At 42.5% G+C, this 15,402-nt stretch overlaps 2 protein-coding genes across 3 annotated transcripts in view; one reads left to right on the top strand and one right to left on the bottom strand.

Annotated features, from left to right (window-relative positions):
- POMP (proteasome maturation protein) overlaps positions 1 to 15,402 on the bottom strand; it is a 391,736-nt gene that overhangs the window by 285,191 nt on the left and 91,143 nt on the right. The window lies entirely within an intron of this gene.
- FLT1 (fms related receptor tyrosine kinase 1) overlaps positions 1 to 15,402 on the top strand; it is a 202,294-nt gene that overhangs the window by 124,834 nt on the left and 62,058 nt on the right. For both annotated transcript variants that reach the window (XM_084878676.1, XM_084878677.1), the window contains one exon: positions 11,115 to 11,246. In XM_084878676.1, the coding sequence (XP_084734802.1) occupies positions 11,115 to 11,246 (132 nt within the window). The remainder of the gene's footprint in view (positions 1 to 11,114; positions 11,247 to 15,402) is intronic.

The raw sequence follows: 15,402 nt of genomic DNA on the forward strand, positions 1-15,402 counted from the left end.
AATAAATGAACACACAAAACAGACTGACAGATACAGAGAACAAATTGAGGGTTGCCAAATGGGAGAGGTGTGGAGGGGATTTGTGAAAAGGTAGAGATTAGGAAGTACAAATTGGTAATTACAGAAAAATCATGGGGATGTAGAGTACTCAAAGTACAGCATAGGGAATATAGCCAATAACCCTATAAAATAAAGATGTAATATGCAAATGGTTGTTACACCGTGAAGCATAACTACTAACCCAGTCACTGTCCAGCAGGAGGGTGGGGCAGCAAGCTACAAGCGGGTGGTGGAGAGCTACAGGAGGGGGCAGGACAGTAAGCTATGAAGGGGGGCAGGGGAGCTACAGGAGGGCAGGGCAGCAGGTGGAGAGCTACTGGAGGGCAGCAGTGAGCTACTGGCAAGCTACTGGCACACAGATTAGTGAGCAAGGCTACTAGTATTGTAATAACTTTGTATGGTGCCAGATGGATACTAGAATCATTGGGGGGATCATTTTATAAATTATATAATTGACTAACCACTATGCTGCACATCTGAAACTAATAGAAAATAATGTTAGCTCAAACTGTTTTTGGCTTAATGGATAGAGTGTTGGCCTGTAAACCAAAGAGTTCTGGGTTTGATTCTGGTTATGGGTACATACCTTGATTCCAGGCTTCAACCTGGTCAGGGCAGGTGCAGGTGGCAACCAATTGATGTGTTTCTCTCACATCAATATTTCTCTCTGTCTTTCCCTCTCTCTTCCATTCTCTCTAAAATCAATGAAAAAATATCCTTAAGTAAGGATTAAATAAATAAATAAATAAATAATATTTAATGTCAACTCTAACTGAAAAAATATAATTAAAATAAATAAAAATAAATTTACAGGAGGCATCTCCAATATATATATTATTAATTACAAATAAATTATTTATAATTTACTTACAGATATCTGTACAATTATGAAAATGTTATTTATGTAAATGTTTTTGTTTTTAAAAAATATGATAACAACTATTATTGGTAAGTATGTGGGGAAATGGAAGCTCTTCTCACTGCTGGTTAAACTGTACACTGGTATCTTTTGGAACAGCATTGTGATAGTTGGTGAAATTGGAAGTGGGATAACTTGTAACCCAGCCCTGGGAGATGTGCAAACTCCGTACACAGAGCTGTGTCCACTGTGCACTGTAGCCTTCTTTGTAGTAGCAAAAAAGTAAAAACAACCTATTCATTCTATAGCAAAGAGGTAATTTTTTTTAAATCTGTGGCTTTTTTTATACAATGGGATATTATACAGTTAAAAATGAACTCCAGCTACATGTGTCAGCAAGAGAGAATATTAAAACATTGTTGAATAGGGAAAAAAAGGTTGAAAAATTATACATGATGTATGATTCAACTTATTTAGAATTTTGAAACCCATAAACCAATATTACATACTTTATAAAGATACAAACCCTATGTAGAAAATACAGTTATAAGAATGGCGTGCACCAACTCCAGGATATTGGTGCCTCTGGACAGAATGGGAAAAGGAAGGAATAAGCTATACATTTTATTCATATGAAAGAGAGAGGAGTCTAATGCCAATATGGCAAAATGTTGAAATCTGATCATCTTAACGGTGTGTACATTGATCATATTTTTCTGTATTTTTTAATGTTTAAAGTCAATCACAGTGAAAAAATTGAACTAAAAAAAGAGAGCCCTTTTAAAAAGGTGAGATCCGCAGTAGAACAGAGCCTATATCCCAGGAATTGGGTCATAGAAACTGAGTAGCAATAGGTAAAGGCAATAAAGAAAGTAAAGGAGGCCACTATGAATAAGTAGGGGCAGATGATTTGAATTATGAGAAAAAAATAATTAGGGTAGTAACTGGCCTATTTTTGTGAGAAGGGAAATAAATAGCAAGAACAGAGGCTGAGATTTTGAGTGGTCTCTCTGATGGTGGCTCATCAATGTCTGTGCCATTTGTCATGGTCCAATGTGAAGGCAAGTCAGAAAGAAGAACTTTGCTTGCTGATTTTGGACATCCTCTTACCTCATCTCCTCTTGCCACTTATACCATATCTCAAACTTTTCAAAGTTTCAAAGCTTCACTTGAATTATCTCAATTGACCCCATAGCAATACCATGAAATAGGCAAAGCATTATCATTCTCATTTTACAGGTGGGTTAACAATCACAAAGAGATTAAATGAGTTAGCCAAGATTACAGAGGAGAACTCTCATTTCCCCCATCATCTGGGTTTAGAACACTGAAACCCTCTAGCGCTCATCTGTCTATCCCTATATCCGGTAAAGCACCAATTCCTTTAGATTGTTCCTACATAGTATCTGTTTCCATTTCTCCTTCTCCTTCTCCTTTTCCGTCCTCCAGATTTGGATCCTCACCATCCCCTGCCTGAATTGTAACTGGAGAGCTGGCTTTCCATTTGCCACTTTTTCCTCATTCCTATCCATCCTGCATTATCTTTCTAGACTAAACTTCCTGAAATATTGCTTTCATTATGTCATTTCCTTGCTCAGAAATCTCTTTCATTCTGTGTTGAATGGAAGCTCCTCAGCCAGGATTTCAAAGTTCTCCTTAATCTGAACTCACCTTTTCAACTACTCTAAACAGGTGCCTTAAAAATAAACATGGTTTTGGGGGGAGGACGGAAGTGGGCTGAAAGAGGTTAATGCAGGGAGAGGACCTATGCAATACTTTCAACAATAAAGATTTAAAATAAAATTTAAAAAAATGGATAGGTGGAGGGAGGAGAGGGAATTGAGGGGGTAAAACGTGCTGGAAAAAATAAAATAAAAATGGCAACCAAACACATGCAAGAATGTGCAAAAAAGCACAAATTAAAACAACAGCCTGGCTGGTGTGGCTCAGTGATTGAGCATCCACTTATGAACCAACAGGTCATGGTTCAATTCCCTGTCAGGGCACATGTCCCGGTTGCAGGCTCAATCCTCAGTAGGAGGCGTGCAGGAGGCAGCTGATCAATGATGCTTCTCTCTCATTGATGTTTCTATCTCTTCCTCTCCCTTCTTTTCTCTCTAAAAATCAACAAAAATAATTTTTTTAAACCCACAATGATCATCTTCTATCAAATCAGCCAAGTTCTGTGTTTTATATTTTTTAGATAATATTGCTCAGTACTGGCAGAATGGTAATAAAGAAAAAAAAAAAAGTCTCTAATCCACTGCTGTTAAAGTGTTAATTGGCTTGATCTTTTTGGAAGGCAATTTTGTTATATGAATCAAGAGCTTTTGACTTAATCTGTTTCTGGAAATCTATGTTCAGGAAATAATCTGAAATATAAAAAAAAAAAACCTTTATGCCTAAAAATTTTAATTGCACTATTATTTATAGTTATGAGCAATTATATATATAACCCAATGCCAATTAATAAGGAACACACTCATAATGAATGATTATGTAAAAACATGCCCAGTGTCACCTCTCCTGCTCCACCCTCCCACCCACCCTCACCCCACCCCTGGCCTTGGAGGCTTTCACCCCTGCCTCCACCCTCTGACTGCGATTTGCATGTTCCACTAACCCAGGCTGAGGAGCGTGGAGGCACCAGGCTTCCAGCTGCCTCAGGGCAGAACACTAGTCTGACCATGGGTGTGACTGCAGCCCATGAGCTTGGGGGAACTCTTATGCTATGATATTGGGGAGTGCGGAGTCAGTATTTACTAATTAGGAGAAGTCTTACATTTCACTACTTAATTTGTTTTTTTCTCTCTCCCAGCACACTATTTCACACCTTTTTCTCTCTTCAAAACTCCAAAATTCTCTTCTCTTCCTGAATTTAAACACATGAGTACCACTTATTTATTCAGAATATATATCATCAAATTATCCAATTTACCTGTCCCTTTATACTCCTCTATCCTTCCTGTTAATATGAATTAACTATCCCTATTCTTAACAAAGAACAATTTGGGCACAGAATTTCATTTCCTCTAGTCTCAGAAATTTTACTTCTGGCATTATTCCTTATGTTCCCAGATCATCAAATTCTCTCTCTCTCTCTCTCTCTCTCTCTCTCTCTCTCTCTCTCTCTCTCTCTCTCTCTCCCTCCCTCCCTTCCTCCCTCCCTCCCTGCCTCCCTCCTTTTCTCCCTTCTCTCCCCTCTCTCCCTCTCTCTCAGATTTTTCCTATTAACACAAGAGCATACTATAAAATTTCACATTTTGAAAAAGAATTCATTCTTCAGCCTCATGTCATTCTCCAGCTTCCTCCTTGAAAGTAATCTCTACTTCATCATCTCCTATTCTTTAGGTGGCAGTAATCATGCTATTGCTCCCACACTTCACAGAAATGGCTGGTTGTCAAACCCAGTGGTCAGTTATCTCCGTTCAGCGATCTGGGTGTCTCAGCAGAATTGCACAGAACTGACTACTCTGTTCTTTGTGAATGCTTTCCTTGAGTTCTGGGAATCCCACTCTGCTTGGGTTCTGGGGAATCCCGCTCCCCTAGGTTCTGGGAATCCCGCTCCGCTTGGGTTCTGGGAATCCCGCTCCCCTTGGGTTCTGGGCATCCCGCTCCCCTGGGTTCTGGGAATCCCGCTCCCCTAGGTTCTGGGAATCCCGCTCCGCTTGGGTTCTGGGAATCCCGCTCCCCTTGGGTTCTGGGCATCCCGCTCCCCTGGGTTCTGGGAATCCCGCTTCCCTTGGGTTCTGGGCATCCCGCTCCCCTGGGTTCTGGGAATCCCGCTCCCCTTGGGTTCTGGGCATCCCGCTCCCCTGGGTTCTGGGAATCCCGCTCCCCTTGGGTTCTGGGCATCCCGCTCCCCTGGGTTCTGGGAATCCCGCTTCCCTTGGGTTCTGGGAATCCGCTCCCCTGGGTTCTGGGAATCCCGCTCCCCTGGGTTCTGGGAATCCCGCTCCGCTTGGGTTCTGGGAATCCCGCTCCCCTTGGGTTCTGGGCATCCCGCTCCCCTGGGTTCTGGGAATCCCGCTTCCCTTGGGTTCTGGGCATCCCGCTCCCCTGGGTTCTGGGAATCCCGCTCCCCTTGGGTTCTGGGCATCCCGCTCCCCTGGGTTCTGGGAATCCCGCTCCCCTTGGGTTCTGGGCATCCCGCTCCCCTGGGTTCTGGGAATCCCGCTTCCCTTGGGTTCTGGGAATCCGCTCCCCTGGGTTCTGGGAATCCCGCTCCCCTGGGTTCTGGGAATCCCGCTCCGCTTGGGTTCTGGGAATCCCGCTCCCTTGGGTTCTGGGAATCCCGCTTCCCTTGGGTTCTGGGAATCCCGCTTCCCTTGGGTTCTGGGAATCCCGCTCCGCTTGGGTTCTGGGAATCCCGCTCCCCTTGGGTTCTGGGAATCCCGCTCCCCTGGGTTCTGGGAATCCCGCTCCCCTGGGTTCTGGGAATCCCGCTCCCCTGGGTTCTGGGAATCCTGCTCCCCTTGGGTTCTGGGAATCCCGCTCCGCTTGGGTTCTGAGAATCCCGCTCTGCTTGGGTTCTGAGACTCCCGCTCTGCTTGGGTTCTGAGACTCCTGCTCTCCTGTTTTCTTGCCACTTCAGGGGCTACTCCTTCTCTGTTGCTGTTTCCTCTTCTTTGAAAGTCGCATTGCTCAGTCTTAAGAGATGCTCTCTTCTCTATCTTGACTCGAAACCCATGAAGTTTATTTCTATTCCTGTGACTTTACATACCTTCTGTGTGTTGATTCCATATAGCTGTCTCTAATCTCCATCTTTTGCCTGAGCTCCAATGAAACCTCCTTTGGGATGTGTAATAGGCACCTCAAACTTTGTGCAAAACAGAACTCTTGGTTTTCCTCCCGTGAACCTGCTCCCCAAAAAGGAAGGTACCACTATTCTTCCAGGTATTCAAATCATTAATTTATTACTCCTTTTCACCTGCCACATGCTAATCGCTATGCAAGCTGATTGGTTCTGCCTTCAAAAAATATTTCCCAAACCACCAATCTTACAACTTCCAACATAGTCTCTATAGGATAAAGCCACATATCTTTCATGGACAACTTTAAAAGCTAGCTAACTGCTCTCCCAGCTTCCACCCTGGCCTCTTGTAGCCCTCCAATGGCTTTCTTCTGTACTTAGAATAAAATCCTAAATCTTTACCATGGCTTGTGTGCTCTCCTAGCTCTCATTGCTCTGGGTGCTTGTTCTTTTCTATTCACAGTGGTCTTTTCACCTTTCTGTAAGCTCATTCTTACCTCGGGGGCTTTATGTTTGAAACTCCCTTTGTGTCTTTATGTCTGAAATGCCCTTTTCTAGATCTCTAAATGGCTCACTTTTTCTCATCTTTCAAGTATCTGCTCAAACATCACTTCCTCAGAGAGCCTTCCTAAAACATCCTAAAATAGGTTCCTCACCCTCTTTAACCCATGATTCCCTTAACCAGGTTTATTTCCTTCTCAGACTTTTTAGCTATTTGCTATTACATTATATATTTTTAACTCTCTAAAACTATAATTTAAACCCTTTCTAGGCAAGGATTTATCTACCTTGCTTATTATTGTACCAGCACACAAAATCATGCCTGGGTATGGTCCCTAGGCCTGGCCTGGGATCAGGTCCATCTTCCCCAGCTGCTTGCAGCTGGTCCCCCCTCCCCCCCCATTGCCACTCACCCCCAGTTTCCCATTTGACATCTGGTGATAGGTGCCTGACAGCCAGGGGAAGGGACAGAGAGGTCGCTCACTGGCACTGCCCCTGCAGCAGGTGGCAATCAGGTGATCGGAGCCTACTGGCTGGAAAAAGGGACCAAGAGGGGTTCAGTGCACCTTATAGTTGTGACTGGTCCAGCAGTCATTCTGGTTGTTCTGTGGTGAGGGTCAATTTGCATATTACCCTTTTATTATATAGAAATAGAGGCCTGGTACATGGATGGGGGCTAGCTGGCCTGCCCTGAAAGGAGCCCCTGATTGGGGTGGGGGGTCCTCACTGAGGGGCAGAGCAAGCCTGGGCAAGGGCCCTGGGGTGGTGTGCAGGCTGGCCACACCTCCAGCTTTTGTCAGGAAGGACATCTAGAAAATGTCCAGTCTAATTAGCATATTACCCTTTTATTAGTATAGATTACTAGCATCTAGAATAGTGTCTAATAATGGAGCTCAAAAATATTTATTATGTGAATGAACCAACTGTGTAAAAAAGTTAAAAGTCCACTTAAAAAACTAAAGGAAAAATATCTGAGAAACCAAGATGGAAGCATAGGTAAACACTTGAACTTACTGCCTGGTATAACCACTTCAAAACTATACTAAAAGACAAAATGGACATCATCCAGAACCACAGAAAGGCTTGCTAAGTGGAAATTCTACAATTAGAAGGGAAGAGAAAAGCACACTGAGACTCAGAGGAGTTGCAGAAGTAAAGGCAGAGGTACGGAGGTGCGCACATGGAGAGAGCTGGCAACTGAGGATATGCAGTCTTTTTCAAGCGGGAGGTAGAAACAAGCTCCCACCTGCTCTAAACTCCAGTTCTGAGTGAGACTCTGGGGACCCAGACTCATATGGGGAGAAACTGGACTGTCTGGCAGCGGGAAGAACTCGAGGGCGGCTTTCTCTCAGAGGTGCTTGCAGTGATTACCACGGGACACTGAGACCCAGGGGCCTCTTAGGGCAGGGCTGACGGGAAGCCATTGCTGTTTTCTCCACCCTGAGACTCTGCCCCACTCAAGCTGTGCACAGAGGCTTTTGCATATGAATGGCCTGGTCCTTTGAAATCTAAAATTACCTAACAAGTTGCAGAGAGGCCCAGAACATCCAAAAGAAGGCCAAGACCCCACTACAGCTTGCATTGCTTCACAGCTGGGCCTTATCTGGGGACCTCCAAAACCCAAACAAAGAGGAGGAATCTGCAGATCTCTCCGTAGTTCCTGCTGGGTGGCCTCAGGAAGAGGCTAAATTAGCTCCTTGGAGATGCAAGAGCCAATGTATCCAGGAGTCAGAGTAGGACCATCTAGATTACAACTCCTCAGATCCATAAAGTGCACACTCAGGGGTCAGACTCAGGGAGCACCAAAGCCCCAGTGAAGTAAGACTTGCCTCATAAGGGTGTCTCTAGCACAGAAGTTCTCCCATCATAGACACAGCTGACTGTCCTGGAGATCAATTCCTCCCAGTGATACCAACAATAATCAATGCTTAACTACAACAAGACTATGCACACAGCTCACAAAGGGGTGCACCAAGAGTGTCTACCTCAGGTAACTGGGGAAGCTGAGCCCCTGGACCCTATAGGACACCTAGCACACAAAGCCACTCTATCAATTCAGGGAAGCAGCCAAAATATGGAGACAAAGAAATGGATCACAAACGAAAGAAATGGAGGAAAACAAACAACTGGATATAGAGTACAAAACCACAGTTATAAGGTGTTTCAAGAATTTTCTAGAAAAGGCCAATAAATTTAATGAAACCCTCGAGGATATGAAAAAGTACCAACTAGAAGTTAAGCATATACTGACTGAAATAAAGAACAACATACAGAGATCCAACAGCAGACTAGAGGATCGCAAGAATCAAATCAAAGATTTTAAATACAAAAAAGCATAAAACACCCAACCGAAAAAGCAAAAAGAAAAAAGAATCCAAAAATATGAAGATAGTGTAAGGAGCCTCTGAGACAACTTCAAGAGTACCAAGATCCAAATTATGGGGTGCCAGAAGGAGAGAAAGAACAAGATATTGATAACCTATTTGAAGAAATAATGACTGAAAACTTCCCCCACCTGATGAAAGAAATAGACTTACAAATCCATGAAGCACAGAGAACCGCAAACAAAAGGAATCCAAAGAGGACCAACCAAGACACATCAAAATTAAAATGCCAAGAGCAGCCTTAGCTGGCGTGGCTCAGTGGATAGAGCATTAGCCTCCAGATTAAAGGGTCCCAGGTTCAATTCTGGCCAAGGGCACATGCCTGGGTTGTGAGCTCGATCCCTAGTAGGGGGTGGGCAGATGGCAGCCTGATCAATGATTCTCTCTCATCATTGACTTTTCTATCTCTCCTTCTCCTTTCCTCTCTGATATCAATAAATTTTTTTTTTTAATGCCAAGAGCAAAAGACAAAGAGAGAATATTAAAAGCAGCAAGAGAAAAACAGTTACCTACAAGGGAACACCCATACGATTGTCAGTTGAATTCTCAACGGAAACTATGCAGGCCAGATGGCAAGAAATATTCAAAGTGATGAATAGCAAGAACCTACAACCAAATTTACTCTACCCAGCAATGCTATCATTAAGAATTAAAGAACAAATAAAGAGCTTCACAAATAAGAAAAAGCTAAAGGAGTTCATCACCGCCAAACTGTATTTTATGAAGTGCTGAGAGGTATTCTTTAAGAAGAGGTAGGAAAAAAAAAGGTAATGATAAAAATTATGAACAACAAATACATAATCTATCAACAAATGAATAATAAAATATCAAGTAAATAAAAAACCTGATGAACAGAATAATCTGTGAATATAATAGAATCAGGGGCATAGAAAGGAAGTGGACTGACAATCCTGTGGGGGAGGGTTTGGGGGGTGCAGGAAGAGACTGGACAAAAATTGTTCACCTATGGATGAGGACAGTGGGGTAGGTAAGGGCCAGGGGTGGTGTGGGAACTGGGTGGAGGCAACCTATTGGGGGGTGGGGGTGGGGGGGGGAGGAAGAAGAGAAGGAACAACTGTAATAATCTGAACAATAAAGATTTAATTTAAAATATATATATTTCTGAGGAATTAGATGACAGGTTTGGTTGTTTTCCTTTTCTTTTTATTTTATGTTTTCTTTATGCTTTTCACTAGTTCTCAAATTTTAATCATGGGGAATACAAACTATTTAAACTAATAAAATATGTCCTACAGTCTGGTCAGGCCCATTCATCACTCAATGCATGTTTCTTTCAGTGCCAAGCCTTCCATTCTCCCATCACCTCTGCTAACCCTTCAAATCTCAAGGCCCACAGCCTCTATTTCTCCATGCCACCTTCCCTGAGTATTCCAATCATCTCCCTCCCTACCCCAGACATTGCATTTAATTGTGTATGTTGTGCCACATTTATTCATTATAATTTGTACAACATTTTTTTGTTTGCTGGTGTAGGTGTGCATCATTGAAAAAGAGAATATATGTACATGTCTTTGTTATGAGTTAATTTTCCTTTCTCAGCAGAAACTGTGTCTAAGCCTGCTCCTCTACCCCCACTCCCTGTCTCTTACACAGACTAATAGCAGAGTAAGCACTCAATAAGTACTTGGTGATAGCACTTAGTATTGAAGCTACTGGGTGTCGAAGCTGTGGTCTCCTGTGAGACCCCTCCTGGGGATTGAGCCCACAACCCGGCATGTGCCCTGGCTGGGAATCAAACGGAAAGCTTCTTGTTCATAGGTTGAAGTTCAACCACTGAGCCACGTCGGCTGGGCACTGGTGCTCTTTTCATGACACTGTGCTCCATAGTGATGCTTAAGCTTATATTTACTACACACTAACTATGTACCATGCACTTGCCATTCATTTTCTCATTTATTGAATAGGAACTACTTTCCTATTCATCTTAAGACTGAGGAAACTGAAATCTAGAAAGGTTAAGTAATTTGCCAAAAGTTACAAAACTTGAAGCAATAAAGCCTAGATTAAAACATAGCCCAAGCTCTCCACCACTATGACAAATAAAACATGATTTCCCTCGATCCATGCACCACAGTTCAACTGCACGCTCTTGGTCAAGTTGTTTAATTCACCAAATCTCAGTTGCCACATTAGTAAAATGGAGAGCATAATACCTTACTAAAGATAGAAAGTGTCTCTCATAATGCCCAGCATGTAGCAGGCAATGAGTAAATGGTAGTTTACTAACGGTAGTCTAATATTATTAGAAATGCTACCTCCTTGCTATTTGCGCTTCGAAGTTTGGTATGGCAGCCGCATCTCATTTCTTTCGCAGTGAATGGCCTTGGTGCTTCCCCAAAGCTGAGGGTCAGAGCGCTGCTGGGTGGTGACGGTGCTATTGGACCAGAAAAAGCAAATAAGCAGTCCTGCCCCAGGTTAGCCCAAGCTCGGATTTCCTTGTCTGAATGCATAATGATAGGAAGGGGGTTGTGTTACAAAAGGAGCTGTTTTTGTTTGTCATCCAGGCCCACTAATCTAAACATCTCTCACTTCTCAGGAATTATTTTAGGACCAGGAAGCAGCACTCTGTTTATTGAAAGAGTTACAGAAGAGGATGAAGGCGTCTATCACTGCAAAGCCACCAACCAGAAGGGGTCTGTGGAAAGTTCAGCATACCTCACCGTTCAAGGTAAACAGCTGCTTCAGAAAGCAACCAGAAACTGTTCAGACATCTATTTCCCTGTTTGTTTAACTTTTCACCTCCCAGTCTCCTGTTGCCCCTCCTGTCTGTGCCTTTCCCTGACCTCCTGCCCTCTCCCCTGTCTCTCTGGGAAAAGCCTGTCTAGTTGCCCTCGGCAAGGCTGAGGTGAGGAGGACACTGGACGGCTACCCTTGAGAGCCATTTGAGCACAGTCTCTGTGGGGGAAGTAGTTCCTGGAAGAAAGGCCACTGCTGCCAGCATGATGACATGGACCCACAGAGAATGCCTGGAGTGGCTACACCTGTGAGAAAGAAATCCCAGAAGGAAGACAGTGGGTGTAGATGGGAGGGAGGAGGGCACCACGCACTGGAAGTTGTTCATTTTTTTCATTTCTAACTCCCAAGAGTTAGACATATCTTGCACACTTTTCATAAGCTGGTTTTTAACAATTACAAAAAAAAGCAACTCATAATAAAAGACCACATAGACTTTAGATAGCTTGTTGAGCAGCAAAATCCAGAAGCCTAATCCTAAACTGGATTGTGGCCATGTGGCTTCCATTCAGAAAATAGTTTAGACCTCAATTTCAATTCTCTGATGCCAAGAATCACCCAAAACATAACAGTTACAGCATCATAAATTATTGAATTGGCACCTCTTAGATGTAACTACCTATGGCAAATTTAAGTTTTACATGAAAAGATGGCATTTGTTCAGCACCCTATTTCCAAATGAGCCCCAGTAGACTTCAGAATAGGTGTGTATTTTGAGGGTAGAAACTAGGACGAAGGCAACATGCACCAGTTCTTCTGCCCTGAAAACTTCCAAAGCTTAAAGATTGTAACTCTGAGAATTCAGACTCCTTTTAAAAAGAATATCAATCACCTTCATTTACAAGGAAACGATTCTAGAACGTCTCCTGAAAAATCTGAAAGTATACTACCACAAATGTGTGCTTTCAGAAAAAGTCAAGGGTAGCATTCCCACATACTTTTGGTAATGGCCCTTTCTGTCTCCCTAATAATCCTTGTTTTAAAGTATTACTTCAACTTTTCTGCTTACATAGGAGGAAAACAATTTATTAAGTGTGAATCTCTCTTTATGAATTCCTTCTTCAAAGGACCATTTATTTTATCCCTTAACAAGGACTCCAGATGTGATCCTCGGGAGTAGCCATAGCCGGCCAGGGAGGGACCTCCATCTGAGAGAGGGGTAGCAGCAGAGAGCAAGGTATTCTCTCTAATCCTCAGTCCAGAAGGTATTCCCCCATATCCTCACAACAACCCTGCAAGATACACAGTACAGTTCTTACAAAACCCAGGGAAGAATGACATGACTAACCTAAATCCTGTAGCCAGGGAATGATAGATATGCAATGACTCACTCAAACCCTCCATATAGCTGCCTCCCCTCACCAGCTGTCTGTACCCACTTCTGTGTGAATGTGGTTAGCAATGGCTGTGAATGAAGCCTGGAGGTCTTTTGTCTGAACCCTTCCCAATTTCATCCAAATCCTCCTTCTCCCCAAGGCCAGTTTAGATGCTCTCTACCCTGTGATGTGCTCCAGGATGAAGAGCTGAGTCAGATGTTCTCTTCTCATTCTCTTCTCTGTCCCTCACACCATGGTTCCTGAGTCTTTAGTCAGGCTCCTGTTATTCTGCATTTTATTATTATTTAGTCATTGATATGTTTTTCTTCCCTGCTGAATCATAAGCTGTGTCTGACATGTCTTTATATCCTGTACCCATGCAGGAGACTAATATGTATTTAGTGCCTTTATGTGCAGGCACTTGATAAATTTATCCCATTATGGGTTACACACTTGATATACATATCCGTTAACTTCATAGAAGTCAAAAGAAGTAGTGTTATCTTCATTCTACAGATGGGAAGATGGAGTCTCGAAGAGTTAAATTAGTTGCCCAAAGTCACACAATAAATAGGTAGTGAGGTTGAGACTTGAGAATATGTCTTTGGAAACTAGGTTTCCACCCTTCCTCCATTCCTCTCATTCCTGAAGTGCCTTAGGAACTTTCTGCAAGGCCTTAGCATAAAATTGAGCTTTTAGACTCAGTTATCCTCTTATTTGGTTTTATCTCTACCTGCTTTTAGCTTTCCTACACTGATTCCTTTTCCCACTAGTTATGCTTTCCTAAAAAGTCAGACAGGAATACTGCTATCACCAATAAGTTCTGAAAGTTTTTATCAGCCTATTTGCTCTTGAGGAGTTTTTATCAGCCTATTTGCTCTTGAGGAAAGGGGAGATAATTTTCACTTGAATTGCCCACATCAGCTGCATTACAGATGTTCTGATCCCTATCACCTCTTGACATAATCTTAACCTCCCAAACAGCCTATCCACTTCTCTCAACCTCCTCCAACACACTCCCAATCTAGAGTGACCTTTTTAATAACAAATCGTATGACATGTTACTTCCCTGCTTCAAATCTTGCAATGGTTCCCAGTCTCCTTGTTCCCCTCATGCAGGCACACAGGCCCTCTGTAGGCTCCTTCTCATTCCCGTCCCGTCTCCTTCCTGCACACCCCCACTCTGGCTGGGCTGCATTACTGTGATCCAGTGAACACACTGGGCTCTTCCAGTCTTCTGCCTTAACATATACTTTTCCTTTTGTCTGAACAGGCTTCCTTTCCATCTATTCTCCCTCTGGACAATCCATTCATCCTTTATAATTCACTTTTTCTACACCTGATTACTGATCACACCATGTACCTTTGATGCAATGCTTATCATTGCCTATCACTCACTTTTCTATCCCAGAGCACTCGATAAATGTTTGTTGGATTCATATATTTAGAAAACCACCACTGAATATCTGATAAAAGAAATACACCCGTATATTGTTTATGGCACTGAAGATAAGCCAAATTCAATGTGCTGTTAACTCAATGGCTTAATTATTTGCCCAGGATTATGCAGGATATGGAAGTGTAAGCTACAATCACCTAACCTCTGAAGGCTTTGAAGACCTAGTTGAAAGAAGAGTAAGGTGCACATGAAACAATTTTGAACCAGGTCAACAAACATTTTGAGTGCCTCCTAAGGGTACAGTAGAAACACAATTTGTATAAAACAGACTACACAATGCTGCTAGTCAAGGCTAACGAAGTTCACAGAGGCAGAAAAGGATATGATGACCTGATCTCTAAAGGAGGCCTTGTCAGGTGCTAGACTGGCAAGGTGAATGAGCAGGAAGGAGACAGCAAATTATGAGCAACTTTGGACCTTCTACATACTTTTCTTCTTTGGCAATAATGAAGTCTAAATAATTCTAGATATTTCCTATTGTCTAGTAGTCCATTGAATTTTATGAGGAATCTGTAGTTTTGATTCATGACCTCTTTCCCCTAATGTGGCTTTAATTTTTAATATCACTTAGGAAAATTGTATAGTTTGCAACATAGCTATAGACACTATATACATCTATCCTTTTTTTTTTTTTTTTTTTTTACTGGTTATTGGCCCCGATTGCCATGCTATTTGAGTTCTTGTGTCTGCTTTTCATAGTTTTTCTGCCTTCTCCCTTGCTCTCCTTTGTAACTGTTTTCTGCTTTAAAAGTGATGGCTATTTCCAAATTCTCTGTTTAAAAATTGTGGTTAGCTGAGGAAAGAGATTACCTAGTCTGTAATCATCAAACCACACCTGAAACATTGTACCCATCTCTAAGCATAAATAAGTGGAACCATAATCCTAAGAGAGTAATGGTAAAACAGTGCAAGGAAATTAGGATGCTTAGTCTAAAAAGGAGACAACTTGGGCTGAAGCTATTGTTTTCTTCAAATCCTTAAGGAGCTTTCAGGCTGAGGAGACATTTGACTCTGTCTTCGATACAACGAAAAATAGAACTCAGGAAGGGAGATGGTGAAGTTTCAGGGAGGCAGGTTAGCTCCATTTAAGGGTACCTGCCATTTTGAGTAGGAAAATTTTTTGAAAGTTGACATTAGGTGGATTTTATAAGTTAGATGCAATCTTGAGTGAAAGTGCTTTAGGCTCACTGAATAAAAATTTGATCCTTGGAGGCTTGTCAGAACAGTTGAATACAGCACCAGCTTAGTAGTTTTATCACGGAAATTATATTCCTGCCCTAGAGTCTAAGGCATTATTCTTCTCACTCTGGTGGCTG

This window comes from Pipistrellus hanaki, assembly GCF_964339955.1.
Source record: "Pipistrellus hanaki genome assembly, chromosome: 3".
Classification (NCBI taxonomy): domain Eukaryota; kingdom Metazoa; phylum Chordata; class Mammalia; order Chiroptera; family Vespertilionidae; genus Pipistrellus; species Pipistrellus hanaki.